We start from the raw sequence: 22141 nt of genomic DNA, 5'->3' as shown, positions 1-22141 counted from the left end.
TTATTCTCTTTATGTTTTGGAGGAAGTTTGGGGGAGGATTCAAAATCAAGTTGTTGCCATCATCCTCTGCCTGAGGTAGTACACTTTAGATAATTTTTTTTCAGCAACACTGAAAGGATAAAGTTTATAAATACATTTTAGTTGCTGTGGGACATTAGTGTAAATTAAAATACTTTATACATTTCTTAAGTACTATGTAAGTGTCATCATAATGAGTTTTTTTTAAGTTTGTTTAATTTAAAAAAATCTTATCAAGCTGGGCGTGGTGGCTGAAGCCTGTAATCCCAGCACTTTGGGAGGCCGAGGTGGGCAGATCACCTGAGGTCGGGAGTTCGAGACCAGCCTGACCAACATAGAGAAACCCCATCTCTACTGAAAACACAAAATTAGCCAGGCGTGGTGACGCATGCCTGTAGTCCCAGCCACTTGGGAGGCTGAGGCAGGAGAATTGCTTGAACTCGGGAGGCAGAGGTTGCGGTGAGCCAAGATCGCACCATTGCACTCCAGCCTGGACAACAAGAGTGAAACTCCATCTCAAAAAGAAAAATCTTATCACTCAAAAATTCTAGGTGTTGTGTAGATTATTTTTGTACACTTCGCAATCTGTTCTTCTCCATTAGTCAAGATTTAAACAACTATTATTTAAAAATTAGAGTTATGTTTCAAAAGCTTATCAATTTTGGCAGTTCATTTTTGTTATGATGAAGTATTCAGGATTTGGAAGTTTTTGGTTTGTTGCTTTGTTTTTTAGGTAACTAATCAAAAATGGTTTTTGTTACATCCAGTTAGTATTACACTGAACTCAATTCAGGTTGGAGTATTGGTGAACATTGATTATTTGAATCATCTTTATCATTCTTCATGCTTAGTAAAATGTTTGAAATCAAGACAAACTCATTTTTGCCTTATCAGATGCATACTTCTACTGGAGGAGGGTTCTGTGACTGTGGAGACACAGAGGCATGGAAAACTGGCCCTTTTTGTGTAAATCATGAACCTGGAAGAGCAGGTACTATAAAAGAGGTAAGAATGCTATTGTGTTAAAAATTGTTAACTATTTTAAGTTTGCTGAGGTTAGATAAGAATAAATGTTATGTGTATAGATTCCGGTTAGAACCCTGATATTTTTATTCTCATATTTGGCTGTAAGGAGATTTTTTTTTTCTAGCTCCAGAGAAGTTAAGGATTTGATAATGTCTCTAAATTAGAGAGAATGAATTTACAATGAAAAGATGAAATTGGAAAATGTTTTGTTAAGCAATCAACTTGATACGTAAGAGTGCACAGGTCGGGTGCTGTGGCTCACGCCTGTAATCCCAGCACTTTGGGAGGCTGAGGCTGGTGGATCACCTGAGGTCAGGAGTTCGAGACCAGCCTGGCCAACATGGTGAAACACTATCTCTACTAAAAATACAAAAATTAGCCAGGTGTGGTGGCACATGCCTGTAATCCCAGCTACTCGGGGGTCTGAGGCACGAGAATCACTTGAACCTGGGAGGTGGAGGTTGCAGTGAGCCAAGATCATGCCACTGCACTCCATCCTGGGTGACAGAGTGAGACTGTATCTCAAAAATAAAAATAGTACACAGCATATAAGCCTAAATGAACAAAAGGAAGTAATTATTAATAGATAAGAGTAGCATATAGTGAATTAGTAGAGCTGATATATACAGTAATTGCTTTTCTTAAAGAACATGTCAATTAGATTAAATAGATACATATCAGTCAAGGAAATAAAAAGTTTGAGCAAGCCCAGATATAGACAATTAGAAATGAGAATAGGGAAATAACCATAGAATCACAGATACAGAAGGAATCACAAGGATTATAAAATTCTCTTTTAATGATTTTGTGCAATTACACTTGAAAATGGATTATCTTACCAGATAGTATAGAGTACAATATTTTTATTCAAAAGCAGAGAGAAAACTTGGTCAGTTACGTTGAAGAAGTTCAGAAAATTGTCACAAAAAAGTACTTGCCCCAGAATGCCATGTTCAAAAGTTTTACAGATGAATTATTTCACAACTTCAAGGAATATCGTTTTTGTGCTCTTTAAACTGTTGTGGATATCCCTAAAACAGCAAACACCTGTAGGGCACGTATGTTGATCTTTTAAGTACCATTCTGCTCTTAAAGCAATGACACTTGTTGTCAGAAATACCTGGTTCCAGGTCTGGGTCAGGAAAAGTATAAGCTCATGCAAAAGAACGTAGGACCCAGCTTGAAAAGGTTCATATTGACCTTACTTGGATAATTGAAGCATCAAAAGAAAAAACAATAAATAACCAATATAATTGATTGAATCACATTGAATATATAAAAATCTGTGAGTTCCTAATGAAACCTAAATGAGAGCTAGATGAAGTAAAACCTGTTTGTCACAATGACAAGTAGCTGTACTGTCAATTTCTTACTATTAAAATTGGTAAAGAGAGTGAAGTAAGCATTTATCCTGCCTTTTCAATAAGAATTGTATTTCATGGTAACCAAGTATCTCTAGTTCATTAGGAAAAGCTTTTCTTTCTGGAGAAATGCTAGCTAATAGAGAAGGAATGATAGAACTAGAAAAATCAACATTTTGTCAACCATAAGGAAATATTTGATTCAGACAAGGATGCTAAAATTTTTAAGACTTAGGTTGATGAGGAACAATATTTACTTTATATTTCTAAATTATTGATTATTCGCTAGTCATAAGGGGAAAAAACAAATTTTACAATGGAGTTGCCATACTGTCATCACCTGAAATCAGTCATTAGTATTAACATCATCATTAATAAGGAAGTGATATGGCATAATAAGCCTTTTTTTTTTTTTTTTTTTTTTTTTGAGACATAGTCGCCCAGGCTGGAGTGTAATGGCGTGATCTCAGCTCATTGTAACCTCCACCTCCTGGGTTCAAGCAATTCTCATGTCTCACCTTCCTGAGTAGCTGGGATTACAGGCATGCACCACCACATGCAGCTAATTTTATATTTTTAGTAGAGATGGGGTTTCGTAATGTTGGCTAGGCCGATTCAAACTCCTGGATTCAAATGATTCACCTGCCTCAGCCTCCCAAAGTGCTAGGATTACAGGTGTGAGCCTCCACGCCCAGCCAGCATAATAAGCTTTTCATATGATATACAATGAAGTATATAGTTTTAACTTTTGAAAACCAATCAATGTAATACACCATATAAATAGAATAGAAACCACATTATCATCTCAGTAGATGTAGCAAAAACATTTGACAAAATCCAATAGCCTTTCATGATAAAAATATTTCAGCAAACTGAGAATAGAAGGGAACTTCCTCAACCTTTTTCATAGTTGTTCTGATAAAGGACATCTGTGAAAAACTCACAGTTAATATCATAGTTAATGCTGAAACAGTGGATGTTTTCCCCTTGAAGTCAGAAACAAGACAAGGATGTCTGCTTTTGCTATATCTGTTCAATATTGTATTGGAGGTTCTACCAAGGAATTTAGGGAAGAAAAGTAGTTAAAAGGCATCCACGTTGGAAAGGGAGAAGTAAAACTAGCTCCGTTTGCAGAGGACATGATTTTGTAGACACTAGGCTATTTTATCAATTGCAACCATAAAATATACACATCTTCGGCCATAAAATACACACAACTGGTGGCTCACGCCTATAATCCCAGCACTTTGGGAGACCCAGGCAGGAGGCTTATTTGAGGCCAGGAGTTAAGAGACCAACCTGGGCAACAGTGATTTTGTATATGAAAAATCCTAAAGAATCCATAAAGAGTTATTTTTTATTCTATTTGTATGGTGTATTACATTGATTGATTTTTAGATGTTAAAACTATGTACTTCATTTTATATCATATAAAAAGCTTATTATGGTGGCTGGGTGCAGTGGCTCACTCCTGTAATCCCAGCACTTTGGGAGGCTGAAGTGGGTGGGTCACTTGAGGCCAGGAGACTCCATCTCTACAAAAATTTAAAAATTAGCTAGGTGTGGTAGCACATGCCTGTAGTCTTAGTTACTCAGGAGGCTGAGGTGGGAGGGAAATACAAGTAATTTTTGTAGCATTATCTTGTTACAAAATCTTGCAATCTTGCTGATGATCTTTTTACATTATTTTTTACATCCTGGCCAATACTTACTGTTTTGTGCATTTTTTGTTGTAGCCACCTAGGTAGCCGTGAAGTGGTATCTCATTGTGATTTGGGTTTGCATTCCCTAATGGCTTATGATATGGAGCATTCAAGTGGATTTTATAACTGATTGACTTGAACAAGCTTTTTATTAATGTTCTGTAATGAAAAGAACATTGCTTTTTTGTGGGAGTCAAAAGACCCAGATTTTAGTCATGTTTCTTCTCTTTATAAGCTCTGTGATCTTAGATGAGTTCCTTATCTTTTTTTTATGGTTAGGCACATGACATTAAATTTATCATCTTAACTGTTTTTAAGAGTATAGTTCAGTAGTGTAGATATAGAGTTCAGTAGTGTTAAGTATATTCACTTTGTAGTGTAACAGATCTTAAGAACTTTTTCATCTTGTGACACTGAAACTCTATACCCACTAAACAACCTTCTGCCTACCCCCAGCCCTTGGCAACCACCTTTCTATCTTCTGCTTCTATGATTATGACTACTTTAGATACTTCATATGAGCAGAATCATACGGTATTTGTCCCTCTGTGACTGGCTGGGTTCCATTTCTTTTCGATGTCATTAATACCTATTCTGCCTTAGAGAGTAGCCAGGAGGATCTGGGGAAACAAGTTGTGAGAAAAGTCTTTGTAAGCTATAAGGGATAAACAATTGTTATGTGATATCATCATAATTAGCTACTCAGAAAGGCAGGTAGGAACATTTGTAAGAGAGTATTTCACTAATGGGGAGACTCCATGGTTCTGCCTCCTTTTTGTCATCAGTAACACCAACTCGGCCACAAGGGGTTAAGCTAACCTGATCTAAATATATAGCAACCCTGTTGAGCTCAACCTGAATTCATTCCTGGAAGATGTTGTAATGAATTCAGCAAAGTGATTATTTTAACTTAACATTACCTTCCTTATCCATTTATTTGTATGCAATCTTGACTAGTATGTTTTTCTGTGCTTTTTTATAGAATTCACGCTGCCCATTGAATGAAGAGGTAATTGCCCAAGCCAGGAAAATATTCCCTTCAGTGATAAAATATGTTGTAGAAATGACTATATGGGAAGAGGAAAAAGAACTGCCTCCTGAACTCCAGATAAGGTGGGGCAAACTGTCAAACGGAACGAGTTTTAGTGATGGTTATTTATATTGTAAAATGTGTGTTTGATAATTGTTTTTGTTATTTACTGCCTAATTATTGTTAGGAAAAATTCTTAGTGACTTATCTCTTGGGAATATTTCAAAATGTCCGTTTGTATGATATACTTTGCTAGGCACCATCCAGAAGCTAAGCCAAAAGAATAGTCTATCAGGAGCTTTGAATTTCTAGGAAAAAAATATCAACATTTTTGGGGTCTTGTTCTAAATGGTTTATAAGGACCTAGCAGCCTCTCATTGCACTAGGTAAATAAATTGCCCAGTTTGATCCTGGCCTGGACTAATGTCCAGTTTCCTCAGGAGGTTCGTGAACAAAGATAGGGACTTTGAAACAGTGTATCTCCCTGTAGCCCAGGTTTTTAGCTCTTGTCCTGATCAAGAAAAGTTGGATAGGAATGAGGAAATGGCCCTTTCCCCTGTGCTTTGGTATCTAGAATTATTGAAATTATAGGGATGTAACTTTTTTTTTTTTTTTTAAGCTAAAACTCAGCAGTTTCTGGTAGCCATAAGTCTTTCAGTGACAGTAATATTTGCTCTTAACTTACAAATGCAATAAAGGAATTCTGGATCTGATATGAAGATAACTTTCAGCTGTGTGAGAGTTTTTCTACCTGTGTAATATTAGGATTTTCACATAATTGCAGCACAAATCTAAATAGTCATTCTTTGAGTTTACTGACTATTTTAGTTTGTTTTGTTTTAAAGGGAGAAAGAAGTAAGAATTCTAATTAATAGAGAGATTAAATATATTATGAAATGTACTATTTTGACTTATTAGGCCAAAAACCAGTTGTGGAAATAAATGTTATGACAAACTGTATCCACAAATATGTTAATTTCCAACAGGTTAATGTCAGTTAAACCTTATAAGTCACTTTATGTTGATAAACATAATATGAGCCATCTGCCCGTCAAAAAAAGGAGGATTTCTTGAGTGTCATTGTATATGTGAGTAGCACGGGTCTTTGGGTTCACGCATCTGAGTTTGGGTTCACGCATCTGAGTTCTAGGCCCTCTCACTGCCTATTGGAATTGTGACCATGACACACATGACTTTTAACCCCTTTAGGTCTCTGTTTTCTAAAATGAACGAGGGCTGAGAAAATATGCCCCTCAGAGTTTTGAGAATCAATTGAGTGTATTGTAAAAGTATGTTATATATTGTTTAAAACTGGGAACATAGGCCAGGCACAGTGGCTCACGCCTGTAATCCCAGCACTTGGGAGGCTGAGGTGGGTGGATCATGAGGTCAGGAGATCGAGACCATCCTGGCTAGCATGGTGAAACCCTGTCTCTACTAAAAATATAAAAATTAGCTGGGCATGGTGGCAGGCGCCTGTGGTCCCAGCTGCTTGGGAGGCTGAGGCAGGAGAATGGCATGAACCCAGGAGGCAGAGCTTGCAGTGAACTGAGATGGCGCCACTGCACTCCAGCCTCGGCGACAGAGCGAGACTCAGTCTCAAAAAACAAAACAAAACAAAACCTGAACATATATGTAGCCCATGTCAGCTGTTTTTACTATCTTGTGAAATCCTCATAACACTCTTAAATGTAGATATTGTGTTCCATTTGGAAATGAAAAAGCACTGTCATCTCAGCAAGATTAAAAGATCAGGTGGCCTGTCTAAGGTCCTGTTGCCAAAATGGCAGTGCTGGTGCTTAAGTATACTGTATACTTTTTAAAACTTTAACTTAAATGTACATTAATACCAGTATCACTTAAATAGAAGGTAAAAAAAAATTCAGTAAAGTCTGTTTTTTATTACTTGCTTCAAGGTTCTGAGCCTGAGGCCTGTCTCCTTTTGTCAGAATAGGAGATAAGCAAGAGTTAAGGGTAGTATTAAAAATGTACAGTCAGGCCGAGACAGGCGGATCACCTGAGGTCAGGAGTTCAAGACCAGCTTGGCCAACATGGTAAAACCTTGTTTCTACTAAAAATGCAAAAATTAGCCAGGTGTGGTGGTGGGCGCCTGTAATCCCAGCTACTCCGGAGGCTGAGACAGGAGAATCACTTAAACCCAGGAGATGGAGATTGCGGTGAGCTGAGATCACACCACTGTACTCCAGTCTGGGTGACAAAGTGAGATTCCATCTCAAAAAAACAAAAACATACAGTCACTAAACTGAAACTTTTGAAGGTAATATGAAAAATTGGGGGAAAAGCATGGAAAAGGAAATACCTTTATCAGGGTTTTAAAAAGTGATGGCACTATACCACTTAAAATTCTGGGCTGGGCATGGTGGCTCACACCTGTAATCCTGGCACTTTGGGAGGTGGAAGCAGGCGGATTACTTGAGCTCAGGAGTTTGCAACCAGCCTGGAGAACGTGGTGAAGCATCTCTACAAAAAATACAAAAGTTAGCTGGGCGTGGTGACACGTGCCTGCAGTCTCAGATACTTAGGAGGCTGAGGTGGGCGTATCACTTGAGCCTGGGAGGGAGCGGTTGCAGTGAGTCAAGGTTGCGTCACTGCACTCCAGCCTGGGTGACGGAGTGAGACCCTGTTTCAAAAAAAAACCAAATTCTATATTACTTTTATGGTGTTACTTTTCTACAGGTAGGAAACTACACAGCTGTTACATATTAATTTTGTGTTTTTTTTTAACTTTTCCTTTGTTTATTTGATTAGTATCTAAATATGTGTTTTTTTTTCTAACAGGGAGAAAAATGAAAGATACTATTGTGTCCTTTTCAATGATGAACACCATTCATATGACCATGTCATATACAGCCTACAAAGAGCTCTTGACTGTGAGCTCGCAGAGGCCCAGTTGCATACCACTGCCATAGACAAAGAGGTTTGTGGTCTCCTTTTGAATTACGTTTCTGTTTTCTAAAAGCTTCCTGGCAGCCAGGTGTTGACTGAAGCCCTTGCTCAGTATTGTGTTAGGTCTGACCATCCTCTCCATTTATTCCTTACATCCTAGGGAAATTGGTTAGAGCTTCAATTTTGTGTGTGTGTGTATCATAATTTTAGGTAACTGTTTATAACTTTCATCTTTTATTTTAAATAATTAGAAAGTTACTGAATTTGGGCGGGCGTGATGGCTCACGTCTGTAATCCCAGCACTTTGAGAGGCCGAGGCGGGCGGATCAGGAGGTCAGGAGATCGAGACCATCCTGGCTAACATGGTGAAATCCCGTCTCTACTAAAAATACAAAATTTAGCCGGACGTGGTGGCAGGCACCTATAGTCCCAGCTACTTGGGAGGCTGAGGCAGGAGAATGGCGTGAACCCGGGAGGTGGAGCTTGCAGTGAGCCAAGATCGTGCCACTGCACTCCAGCCTGGGCGACAGAGCGAGACTCCATCTCAAAAAAAAAAAAAAGAGAAAGTTACTGAATTTATTTGGCAAAGTGTAGGTAAGAATGTCATCTCAACTTTAGGCTGGTCCTATAATTATTTATTGAATGAATGAATAAGTGCATGAATTATGAAAAGTTGATCATTTCTGAGGTCTTAACATGATTTATTTAAATTATTTTTAGAGTAATATTAATTCTATAGCTCAGTTTATTTAACATCCATCTGGAGCAAAATGGGTTCTTCAGATAATATGAGTATATAAAAGGAATATCAACCTCGTCCTTGCCCTTGGGTGCAGTATAATCTAGAGTAAGAAATAGCATGGCATTAGTCATTTAATTTTTTCGTTTTTAATGTACTTTTTAAAAACACATGGTTTAATATAGAGTTAGAATAGGTGGTTAACTTTCTCTGTGTTTCGTATGTGTAGCTTATGTGATCGCAAATCATTAATGAAAGAGCAAATGAAGTGAAAAAAACAAAAGGGTGTGAACAGCTAATAATAGCTAACATTTACGAAGTATTTACATATGTCAAACATGGTATACTTTATATGTAATATCTCACTTAAGCCCTATAGCCATAAGTCAACTCTTTGAGATTGATACTGATATTATTATCTCTATTTCATAAACCTGTGTTTATACCTGGAGAACTAAGAGTATCAATATCTTGGCACACTGGTAACTCATTCTGAGTACATAAGAATTCTGGTTAGTGGCCAGGTGCGGTGGCTCACACCTGTAATCAGCCAAGGCACGCGGATCATGAGGTCAGGAGATCGAGGCCATCCTGGCTAACATGGTGAAACCGCATCTCTACTAAAAATACAAACAATTAGCCCGGCGTGGTGGCGGGCACCTATAGTCCCAGCTACTTGGGAGGCTGAGGCAGAAGAATGGAGTGAACCCAGGAGGCAGAGCTTGCAGTGAGCCGAGATCATGCCGCTGCACTCCACCCTGGGCGACAGAGCGAGACTCTGCCTCAGAAAGAAAAAAAAAAGAGTTCTGGTTAGAATGGCACTCTTGAAAGTTTAATGTTCACATGAATAGATCGTATTAAAAATGCAGATTCTAGGGGTCAGGTGCTGTGGCCCATGCCTGTACTTGTAGCACTTTGGGAGGCTGAGGTAGGAGGATCGCTTGAGGCCAGGAGTTTGAGACAGCCTGGCCAACATAGCGAGACTCTGTCTCTACAGAGAAACTGAGACAAAACAAAATGTAAATTCTTATTTGCTATGGGGTATGCAGTTCAGTTCTTCATTTCTAACAGGTTCCCAGGTGATTTCTAGTAGGTTTGCTATTGGGTATGCAGTTCTTCATTTCTAACAAGTTCCTAGGTGATTTTGATACTTCCAGTGCAAGGACCACATTTTGGTCAGCCTATGTTTTCTCCAACATTTCTCTTGTATATAAATAAGTCTCTGTTTGCTCAGAGGCTAAAAAGAGCAGTTATTTACTGATATGACCAGCATATAAATGTGAACTGTGTTTTCTTCTGAGTTTTGGATGACCTCATAAGTTACATATAGTCAAGTGGAGTTGATAAATGTATGTTAATCATTACTGGTCTCAGATTGACTGTGTTTCCAGATTCTTTATAATTTGATACAACTCTAAAGTATTTTAAAAAGTGTGTTCTACTCTTTGGCTGATAGATTCCTGAAATTAGGTTTATTGTAAGGAAGTGAAGAACATGAGTATGAGTGAGTTTTAAGAGGAATGGTTGAAAGCTATATTTATTTACAGTTAAGAAGATTGAGAAAAAGAGAGATAGGTAAGGCAGTCCTTAAAGAACCCAAGAAAGATGAAGATTTAGCAGGCAAAAGAAAAGGAAGAGAATAAGCATTCCTATACACCAACAGCAGGCAAGCAGAGAGCCAAATCATGAATGAACTCCCATTCACAATTGCTACAGAGAGAATAAAATACCTACGAATACAGCTAACAAGAGAAGTGAAGGACCTCTTCACGGGGAACTACAAACCCCTGCTCAACAGGACACGAACAAATGGGAAAAAACATTCCATCTTCATAGATGGGAAGAATCACCATTGTGAAAATGACCATACTGCCCAAAGTAATTTATAAGTTCAATGTTATTCCCATTAAACTACCATTAATGTTCTTCACAGAATTAGAAAAAACTACTTAAAAATTCAAATGGAAGCAAAAAAGAGCCTAAATAGCCAATACAATCCTAAGCAAAAATGAAAAAGCTGGAGACATCATGCTACCCTACTTTATACTACTAGTCTATAGTAACCAAAACAACATGGTACTGCTACAAAAACAGACACATAGACCAATGGAACAGAATAGAGAACTCAGAAATAAGACCACACACCTAGAACCATCTGATTATTGACAAACATGACAAAAACAAGCAATGGGGAAAGGATTCCCTATTCAATAAATGGTGCTAGGATAACTGGCTAGCCATATGCAGAAAATTGAAACTGGACCCCTTCCCTATACCTTATACAAAAATTAACTCAAGATAGATTAAAGACTTAAATGTAAAACCCCAAGCTATAAACCCTAGAAAAAAATCTAGGCAGTACCATTCGGGACATAGGCATGGGCAAAGATTTCATGACAAAAACACCAAAAGCAATTGCAACAAAAGCAAAAATTGACAAATGGGTCTAATTAAACCAAACAGCTTCTGCACGGCAAAAGAAACTATCATCAGAGTGAACAACCTACAGAATAAGAGAACATTTTTGCAATCTGTCCATCTGATGAAGGTTTATTACCCACTCTACAAGGAACTTAAACAAATTTGCGAGAAAAAAACCAACAGCCTCACCAAAAAGTAGGCAAAAGACATGAACAGACACTTCTCAAAAGAAGACATACATGCAGGCAGCAAACATGAATAAAAGCTCAACATCATGGATCATTAGAGAAATGCAGCCATGAAAAGGAACAAGATCATGTCTTTTGCAGGGCTGTGGATGGAGCTGGAAGCCATTATCCTCAGCAAACTAACTCAGGAAAAGTAAACCAAACATGCATGCTCTCACTTATAGTGGAGCTGAATGATGAGAACACATGGCCACTTGATGGGGAGCAACACACACTGGGGCCTGTCAGGGAGATCGAGGCGGGAGAGAGTATCAGGAAGAACTGCTAATGGATCCTGGACTTAATACCTAGGTGATGGGTTGATCTCTGCAGCAGACAACCATGGCACATGTTTACCTACGTAACAAACCTGCACACCCTGCACATGGACCCTGGAAATTAAAAGTTGAAGAAAAAAAGGTAAGGAAGAGAATAGGAAAGGAGAACCAATCAGAGGAAGAAAGAGAAAAGTGGGCAAAGAAAGAAAGGCAAAAACAATAGAGATAGGAAAAGAAGACAGAAAATAATAGAAGAAAGTGAAATGGGGTATTTAGCAAACATTTTTTAGTCCTTCAGAATGATACCGGGTTTAGTCAGATGTCAATACCTGTATCACTATTGCTACGCTGTAGTTATAGGTCATAGAAGGAACTTTAAAGGTTAATCAGGCTTATGATTTTCAATTACAGTACTAGTTGTACAAAGTAAAATCTACTTGGGATGTTAGATTTTCACAATAATTATTAAATATATATTTATACCCTGTCTCATTCAGAAAACACTAGCTGGCTGTAATCACAAAGACCTTAAAAGACAATCTTTAAATATCCTTCTTAGGAGAAAAATGGAGCCTTTTGTTTTTCCCCTGGTAGGACCCTGTTTGATGGTAAAGTTGTAAGATAGGGCCGGGTGTGGTGGCTCACGCTTGTAATTCCAGTGCTTGGGGAGGCTTAGGCAGGCTGATCACCTGAGGTCAGGAGACTAGTCTTGCCAACATGGTGAAACACCATCTCTACTAAAAATACAAAATTAGCCGGGCGTAGTGGCACATGCCTGTAATCCCAGCTACTCAGGAGGCTGAGGCAGGAGAATTGCTTGAACCTGGGAGGGGGAGGTTGCAGTAAACTGAGATTGCACCACTGCACTCCAGCCTGGGCAACAGAGCGAGATTCTGTCTCAAAAAAAAAAAAAAAAGATGTAAGATAGGAAATAGTGAAAAACCAGTGAAATTGGCCATCCTTATATTGAGAGCACAATATCGCTGGTCCTCTAACTTGTGCTTTTAGCACTTAGAAAGTTTGTTTCTCTGACTGCTTTGCTTGTTGGACAACTCTCATTCTTAGAAAACTTTTTTTCCTGTTTTCAGCCAAAATCTGTCTCCATGTGTTTTCCGACTAATTTCTTATAGAACAAACCAGAAAAGCTCTTTATTTTGCTTTCAGATGACAACCCATCGAATAGTTTTAAAAAACTGTTATGTTTGTTTTCTTCTGTTTTCTTCAGCTGTCCTATGATAATAACCTCATACTGATCAAACTCTATTTCCTTCTCTCAACCTCCTCCCCCGGGTAAATAATAGTTTATCAAAGATTTTCTTAAAATGTATAAAACAGTCTGTTTTACAAACCCTTAAAGATACACACTCTAAGTGAGTTCACTAAACATTTATTAAAGCTCTTTGAGGAAATACCAAGATGAATTAGATAGAATCTGCCTTCAAAGAATTATTCTCTACTGTTCTTATGAAAGAAACAGTCATTCAAAGGCCGGGCACGGTGGCCCACACCTGTAATCCCAGCAGTTTGGGAGGCTGAGCGGGCGGATCTCCTGAGGTCAGGAGTTCTTGACCAGCCTGACCAACATGGAGAAACCCTGTCTCTACTAGAAATACAAAATTAGCCAGGTGTGGTGGTGCATGCCTGTAATTCCAGCGACTGGGGAGACTGAGGCGGGAGAATCCCTTGAACCCAGGAGGTGGAGGTTGCAGTGAGCCGAGATCATTCCATTGCACTCCAGCCTGGGCAACAATGAACAGAATTCCATCTCAAAAAATATTAATAGTGGCCGGGCGCAGTGGCTCAAGCCTGTAATCCCAGCACTTTGGGAGGCCGAGACGGGCGGATCACGAGGTCAGGAGATCAAGACCATCCTGGGTAACACGGTGAAACCCCGTCTCTACTAAAAACTAGCCGGGCGAGGTAGCGGGTGCCTGTAGTCTCAGCTACTCGGGAGGCTGAGGCAGGAGAATGGCGTAAACTCGGGAGGCGGAGCTTGCAGTGAGCTGAGATCCGGCCACTGCACTCCAGCCTGGGTGGCAGAGCCAGACTCCGTCTCAAAAAAAAAAAAAAAAAAAAAAAATATTAATAAAAGAAAGAAACAGGCGTTCAAGAAAAAATTTAAAGATGTAATGGTGCTCTTTTTAAGTTCATATTTTTAAAAAAATAATTTTTTTTTTAAGAGACAGGGTCTCACTATGTTGCCCACACTTGTCTTGAACTCCTGGGCTCAGGTGATTTGCCCGCCTTGGCCTTCCAAAGTGCTGGGATTACAGGTGTGAGCCACTGCACCCGGCTCCTTGGTCACATTTTTGCCGTCTTATGTACAAGGTTAATATTGCAGATTATAAGAGAAAGTCTTGGTAGATAATAAGGTCTATTATTGTGGTAGGATTACTGTGAGCTGTCATGATCTTAGGACTCTGAAAAGATACATACCGGTAGGATAAACCGGTGTCCCAGGAGAATTGACTTGCGAAAGCGTGGGGCTGTGCTTTGTCGGTTTTCATATGGAATGGAAAGATCTGTGTCTCCCAGTGTTTGCCCTATCTCCTCCTAGCATTTCTTCCTGTTACTGCTCTCCTCTGCAGTCAAAGTGGAGAAGGCCTGTAGCTACAGCTAATCTATCTACTGATAGGTTGTCTTGTTTTGGGATCCCAAGGCTCCATAAGGTGATGGTGATTGCAAGAAAAGCTTTTTAATAAATGATTATTCAAAAAGTAAAATAGGACATGAGATAATGTTGTACATCCAATTAAGGTGAAAAATGTACTCTTTGGCTAGAAGAAACTGTGTTGCAGTTAGTCTGTTTTATAAATCCTTAAAGATACACACTTGTAGTTCTGTGCTTTCAGCTATAGTGTGAGGATAAAGGTAACCTATTAGAAATACTTGGAAAGAATTTTTTTTTTTTCGGAGTAGACATGCCAACCCAAGCCTAGGAAATCAGAATTGGGAGTGTGGGGAAGAGAATAGGAAAGAAATGCCTGTCTCTTTTGAAAACACTGCCTCCCTTCAGTTGATCTACTCCCACCTGTGTATTTTTTGATCATTAAGAAAGGTTATTTTTGTTGGATTCCTGCAGTCCCAGCTACTTAGGAGGCTGAGCCTGGGAGTTCAAGGCTGTAGTGAGCTTTGATCACACCACTGCCTTCCAGCCTGAACAACAGAGTGAGACCCCATCTCCAGTCAATCAGTAAAATTTTTAATGGTGGTAAAATCTACATAACATAAAATTTATCATTTTAATCTTTTTCTAGATGTACCATATACCAGTAATAACTATCTTGTCATGCAACAGATCTCTAGAACTTTTCTGTCTTGCAAAACTGAAACTTTATATCCATTGAACAATTCCCCCTTTTCCCCTCCCTCTATCCCCTGGCAACCACCAATTCTACTTTCTAAGAGCTTGACTATTTTAGATATCTCATACAAGTGAGATCATGCAGTATTTGTCTGTTTGTGACTGGTTTATTTCACTTAACATATATGTCCTCAAAGTTTATCCATATTTTATCAACTATATGACATGTATATGTATATGGTATATGTGGTGTGTGTGTATATATATGTATATATGTGTATACACATATATGTACAGTATTGTACTGTATACAGTATATATACACACACACACACCATATTTTGTTTGCCTGTTCATCTTGTCAGTGGACACTTGGGTTTCTTCCACCTTCTGCTATTGTGAATAATGCTCTTATGAACATGGATCCACAAAAGTCCATTCAAGTCTTTGCTTTCGGTTCTTTTGGGTACATGCCCACAAGTGGAATTGCTGGATCATATGGGAATTCTATTTCTAATTTCTTGAGGAACCACCATATTGTTTTCTGTAGTAGCTGCTCCATTTTGTGTATTCTCCAACAATACACAAGGGCTTCTCCACATCCTTGTCAATACTTTTTTCCCTAGGTTATTGGGGTACAGGTGGTATTTGGTTATATGAGCAAGTTCTTTAGTGGTGATTTGTGAGATTTTTGATGCACCCATCACCCCAGCAGTATACACTGCATCCTATTTGTAGTCTTTTGTCCCTCTTCCCCCACCCACCCTTCCCTCAAAGTACCCAAAGTCCATTGTATCATTCTTATGCCTTTGCGTCCTCATAGCTTAGCTGCCACGTATCAGTGAGAACATATAATGTCTGGTTTTCCATTCCTGATTTACTTCACTTAGAATAATAGTCTCCAGTCTCACCCAGGTTGCTGCAAATGCCATTAATTCATTCCTTTTTTATGGCTGAGTAGTATTCCATCCTCTGTGTGTGTGTGTGTGTGTGTGTGTGTGTGTATACGTGTGTGTATATATATACATATATGTGTGTTTGTGTGTGTATGTATGTGTATGTGTATATATGTGTGTATATATAGATATGTCACAGTTTATCCACTCTTTGATGGGCATTTGAGTTGGTGCCATGATTTTGCAATTGCGAATTGTAACTGCTAAAAATGTGTGTGCAAGTATCTTTTTCATATAATGACTTCTTTTCCTCTGGAAAGATGGTGGGACTGAGTATTTGGGGTGTCTCCCAGGTCCTGCAGGAGCAGTCCCCTGCTTCAGAAGGTCTGTGGGTCCTCTTTGGATTCCTGGTTTGTTCTTGCAGTCGTTCTGAAGCTAAAATTCATGATGTGAGCCTCTGTGTGCTCCTCCGTCCATCTGAGTCGGAGCTCCAATCTAGTCCTGCCTCCCATCCACCATGTCAGCAAACTCCCTTGTTATTTTTTGATAGCAGCCAAAAAATGTGGATATGAGGTGGTTTTCCTCCCCCCGTTTATTGAGATCCAGTGCTTTAGGTTAATTGCCAGCATCACATACATATAAGCTGATTGAGCTCAAGTTTATATAACTATTCTTGTCTTATGTGTTCTTTCAACAATCTCTTATGGCCTGGCTTTTTGTGCATTTTTTTCTTCTGTAATGGCAACCTTACTGGTGTAATTAGTAGTCCAAATATATTTGGATAGTTCTTATGCTTATGTACTAAGGAGCTAAAGAGGGAATATTACAAGATGGTTAGAAGTGCACACTCTGGAGATGAAATGCTTGTCATGGATCTCTGAATCTGTCACTTGCTAACTTTCTGATTTGGGGACAAATTAACTTCTGTCTTATTTTTCTTTTTATCATCTGTAAATGGGGTATACCTTCTTCATAGGGTCATTGTAAAGGTTAAATGAGGAAGACAGTGCTTCCTGACTTTTTTCACATGACACACGTAGAAAATGATAAATTTTTACAGGTGAATAAAAGAATACGCTACAAGGAAATCCTACATAGACCTTGCATGAGCGCCTCCAGGACTGGTGGAATCAGTAGTCCAGCTATACTTCCAGGTCGTTAATGGGCCACAAGTATATTATAGGATACGTGTTGAAGAACTGTGAATTCATTCTTGAAAAATATTTTAAACACACAGCAGAAGTTTAGAAAGCCTGAGTCATTGTTTCATACAAGTAGAGAGGACACTTCAGTAACTAAAGAACTACCATTCTTGCCAGGCAAGAAACTCAGCATCTTAAATTATAGAATGTCTCTCCTAGATATATTAAAGTTTTCAAGCTTCATAAAGGTGTTAAACATTTGCATCTGTCTTTCAGGTATTGTTTCAGTATCTTACAACGTTTAGTCGACACGTGATTAGTAATTAAGAGCTCATTAAGTCTTTGGGCTACATATTGCTTATTGATTGTGGTTATCATTTCATTACCTAATTGTCACTTTTGTCTATAATTAGGGTCGTCGGGCTGTTAAAGCGGGTGCTTATGCTGCTTGCCAGGAAGCAAAGGAAGATATAAAGGTAACTTTCTGAATTCAGGGGAAAAAGAGAAGTTAAAGACAAATGTACATTACAAGAGCCCAAGTAGAATAATTTGAGTGATGATGTTGTTGAAGTGGTTTGGGGCACCTACATGCAGAGATTTGGAACTGGCAGGGTTATGTGATTTCTTTTTTTAAAGTATAAATGCCTTAACTAAAAGCAAATTTTAAATGCTATTTTTTTGGTTTGTTCCCTTCATTTGTAGAGTCATTCAGAAAATGTCTCTCAACATCCACTTCATGTAGAAGTATTACACTCAGAGATTATGGCTCATCAGAAATTTGCTTTGCGTCTTGGTTCCTGGATGAACAAAATTATGAGCTATTCAAGTAAGCATACCTCCTGTTTTTCTTGTTTCTGATAAAATACTGTGTTTTTTATAGTCACAAATTTTAAAATGTCATCGAGTATGAAATACAGTTTTTCTTTTTTTTTTTTGGTTTATACACTTTGATTAATTTTCAGGGTTGCATTTCAAATGCATAATATCTTAAGATATTATTTCAAGTGCATAGTATCAAATAATACCTTTTTGTTGACTGTTGAGTCTTTGATGTTGACAGAATTATTCTTTACATCAAATGTGGGAGGATTAATGTTAGTCTTTTCACATGTTATAGGAAATGTATTTTTAGGATAAATATTATAAGAATAAAAATTATGGCTGAGTGCAGTGGCTTGTGTCAGTAATCCCAGCACTGTGAGAGGCTGAGGCGGGAGGATCACCTGAGCCCAGGAGTTCAAGACCAACCTGGGCAACAGAGTGAGATTCATCTCTATGTAAAAAGAAAAAGAATACAAGTTGTGTAATTGTGTGACCTCTTTTGTTTGTAGGTGACTTTAGGCAGATCTTTTGCCAAGCATGCCTTAGAGAAGAACCTGACTCAGAGAATCCCTGTCTCATAAGCAGGTTAATGCTTTGGGATGCAAAGCTTTATAAAGGTAAGTAGACATTTGCTTATGCTTTTTGTCAGGAAGCAAAGGAAGATTATGATCTTAAAGTGGAGCTGTAATATCTTTTGTTTATTAAATTAGTTATTAAATCTGTGATCTTGATTGATAAGGTATTACATGTGAATATCAAGTTTAACCAGTCAGTATGTATTCTTTGGTGTTAAAACGCAGGGATGTTATCTTTTAATTATAGAGTCTTTTCATTTAGTGAGAGCCAGTCAAAAAGAGTATATACATATATATATATATATACACACACACACACACACGTATCTATAAATTCAAGTAGTAATGCCATTGTTGAGTGGCAAAAAAAAAGCTCTTTTCATTGTAAAAATCTAAATGAAGAACAAAGTGTAAAAGTCAAGAGAAAGGCTAAAAGCATGGAGAAGGAAAAGTTCAGAGTAAGAGTACTTTTGAGTGAAATAGAAAAAGAATGAAAAGGTTGAGAGAGAATCAATTGAAGTGTAAGATGAAGTGGTGGGAGGGGTACAGAAAAAAAGGGAAAAGGCAATATATGTGTGTATTTTAAATTCTAGTTATTAAATATTAATACAATAAATACTGTTTATATTTGAGGTCTGTTTGCATGTGAAATAATTTTATAATATTCTGCCACTCTAATAGATGGAATGTTTTTGGTTTTTGCCTTGGTGATTCCCCTCATTCCCCCACCCTCCCCAAAATAATCTATAGGTGCCCGTAAGATCCTTCATGAATTGATCTTCAGCAGTTTTTTTATGGAGATGGAATACAAAAAACTCTTTGCTATGGAATTTGTGAAGGTAATTATTTATAAATTAGATATCAATAAATACAAATAGGCAGTTTTTATAAATGAATTAATAGAAACAGATAATTATGAATCCAAAATTAAATGTTATGATTCATTTCTTTATCAAAAGTTCATTCTTGGCCCTGAGGGTTGACTCACCCCTGTAATCCCAGCACTTTGGGAGGCGGAGGTGGGTGGATCATTTAAAGTCAGGAGCTCGAGACCAGCCTGGCCAACATGGTGAAACCCCATCTCTACTAAAAATACAGAAATTAGCTGGGCATGGTGGCGGGTGCCTGTAGCCCCAGCTACTCAGGAGGCTGAGGCAGGAAAATCGCTTGAACCCTGGAGATGGAGGTTGCCGTGAGGCAAGATTGCGCCACCACACCCTAGTCTGGGCAACAGAGTGAGACTCCTATCTCAAAAAAAAAAAAGTTCGTTCTCATACATTACATAAATATTTTCACAAGTGTCATTTGCTTGTATAGAAACAGCGCTCTTAGAGGAGAGATAGGTGGAAAATGACCTACTGACCCAGAGCAAAGGGAGATTATCACATTCACATATGCATTCAGTCTTCCTAGTCATTTATTTGCCTGTTTGTAAAATTACAGTAAGAATAGAAGTAACTAACTGATAAAGGATAGCAGGAAAGAAGAACAGATGTGTATGCTAAAGTGGGGTGCAGAAATTAGGTGGCCAAGGGTTCTACTTAATTGTTGGAAGCTAAAATGTGAGGCTAAAATTTACAGCTTTTTAATGTTTTATTAATCTATCATATATCTCTTACCTTACTGTGTCTTTTTGTCTATCAACCAAATTAGATTGCAAGGTTATACATATCAGGGACTCCTTTGAATCTTTTATTTTGCCTTATATAAAGGTATCCAGTGATACTTGTTGATTTCCTCTGATTTTGAGTTGCAGTCAATTCTGTAAGACTTAAGATAGATATAGGACCCAAGATGGAATTGGAAGCAGAGAAAGAAATAATGATTGTTGTAAGCAAATGACACTGTGGGATAAGATACCTGCATTCCCTGGATTTTATATGCAGACTTACAAGTAACTAAGACATTTGTTGTATGTCTTATCCTTCATCAGTGATGGCAACTTAAGATGTTCTCTTCTAAAACTCTTTAGATATAGAATATTGGACCATATGTGTGATCTGAAATGAAATTTTGTTTTCTTATACAAAAGCTAATCTCCCTACTTAGATGATTTTTTTTGTACACCATGGTTACCCCTTAAACTTTGTAGGAATTTTGGAGGGTAAAATATCCAACTTAAAATAGGTTAAGTATCCAACTTTGTGCCTTGCACATAATAGATGCCTGTTATGTGACTGAATGTATTACCATTTTTGTTCTCCCAGTTTATCAGAGTTGTTTTGCAGCTGTTATGTACCAGTATGGGAAAGAAGTTATTTGCAGCCAGCATCCATTCTGTTTAAGGCTGGATTCAATCTGATTGGTTGGTTTTTCTGGGTCATATCAGTTGTTAAATACTTTGAATATATTCCCTGCCCAATACCATTAGAGTAGAAGCTGCTAAAGGTTGCCCCAGATTCTGTTTGGAGAAAGGATAAACTATACCATTGCAGTCCTCTGTTTTTTTGTTTTTTTTTTTTAACCTGTATGTATGTTTTAATAGTTTCCACTTCTATCTCTGCTAAATTGAGTAGGTGAATTTTTACTTGATTTGTTGTTTGTTATTCTCCTTCTAAGATATTTTTGTTGATCATAATATCTTGCCTTAATAAATAGGAATTATCTTACTTGACATTTTATGGATAGAAACTTGCAGCAGTTATTAAAATTGGGATTTTTTAAAGGTCTTTAGTAGTGATTTATAATTGATTCTCTACTTATATATTTCAGTATTATAAACAACTACAAAAAGAATATATCAGTGATGATCATGACAGAAGTATCTCTATAACTGCACTTTCAGTTCAGATGTTTACTGTTCCTACTCTGGTATGTATTGATTATATTCCTTTTCAATCTTTCTAAGTAAAACTTGTTTTGCTTTGTAAGAATTCTACTTAATGTTGAATCAAATTAGAACAATGTTAGAATCAGTAAGTTGGGCTATGTGAATACTTTAGTGCTACCCAAGGACTAGTTAAGTAGGCGCTGCCTTGGTTCAGATGTCCTCATCAATGCAGATGACACCTAGAACTGGTTTCTTACTTTCTAGAGTAACTTACAAACCCTGCCTTTTCAAACCAAAAATATTTTATTTTTAAGTTATTGTTTGTAGGCAGATAGAGTAAGATAAAACTAAGAAGCGGGAGAGTGTGCCTGTCAAGCATTTGGGAGAGATGGTGCTACATAGGCCTGGGAGTAGAGTGGAAGATTCTGCTTCCTTTGTATACTACTACTTTTCTTTGTTTTTTGTTTTTTGGTTTTTGAGACAGAGTCTTGCTGGGTTGCCCTGGCTGGAGTGCAGTGGGACGACCTCGGCTCACTGCAGCCTCTGCTTCCCGGGTTCAAGCGATTCTCATGCCTTAGCCACCCAAGTAGCTGGGATTATGGGCATGCACCACCATGCCTGGCTAATTTTTGTATTTTTAATAGAGACGGGGTTTCACCATGTTGGCCAGGCTGGTCTCAAACTCCTGACCTCAGGTGATCTGCCAGCCTTAGCCTCCCAAAGTGCTGGGATTACAGGTGTGAGCCACCGCGCCCAGCCCTACTTCTTTTCTTGTTTGGAATTAGATAGTTAACCAAACTTGGTTAATTGTTTCTAGTTTACTTTTTCAAAAGGATGGGGAGGAGAATTTAGATTGGGGTAAGGAGGAGATTTCAAAATAGATCGTAGTGTACTAGAAGTCATGAAATACATCTTTGTTGTA

The 22141-nt window shown here is 38.1% G+C and overlaps 1 protein-coding gene across 2 annotated transcripts in view; it reads left to right on the top strand.

Annotated features, from left to right (window-relative positions):
* UBR1 (ubiquitin protein ligase E3 component n-recognin 1) overlaps positions 1 to 22141 on the top strand; it is a 155177-nt gene that overhangs the window by 30534 nt on the left and 102502 nt on the right. For both annotated transcript variants that reach the window (XM_015142047.3, XM_015142046.3), the window contains 8 exons: positions 913 to 1023; positions 5091 to 5221; positions 7938 to 8076; positions 17466 to 17528; positions 17755 to 17878; positions 18384 to 18491; positions 19200 to 19288; positions 21162 to 21260. In XM_015142047.3, the coding sequence (XP_014997533.1) occupies positions 913 to 1023; positions 5091 to 5221; positions 7938 to 8076; positions 17466 to 17528; positions 17755 to 17878; positions 18384 to 18491; positions 19200 to 19288; positions 21162 to 21260 (864 nt within the window). The remainder of the gene's footprint in view (positions 1 to 912; positions 1024 to 5090; positions 5222 to 7937; positions 8077 to 17465; positions 17529 to 17754; positions 17879 to 18383; positions 18492 to 19199; positions 19289 to 21161; positions 21261 to 22141) is intronic.

This window comes from Macaca mulatta, chromosome 7, assembly GCF_049350105.2.
Source record: "Macaca mulatta isolate MMU2019108-1 chromosome 7, T2T-MMU8v2.0, whole genome shotgun sequence".
NCBI classification, from domain to species: Eukaryota; Metazoa; Chordata; class Mammalia; order Primates; family Cercopithecidae; genus Macaca; species Macaca mulatta.
Note: the sequence above shows the minus strand (reverse complement) of the source record. Positions and strands in the feature narration are given on the sequence as shown.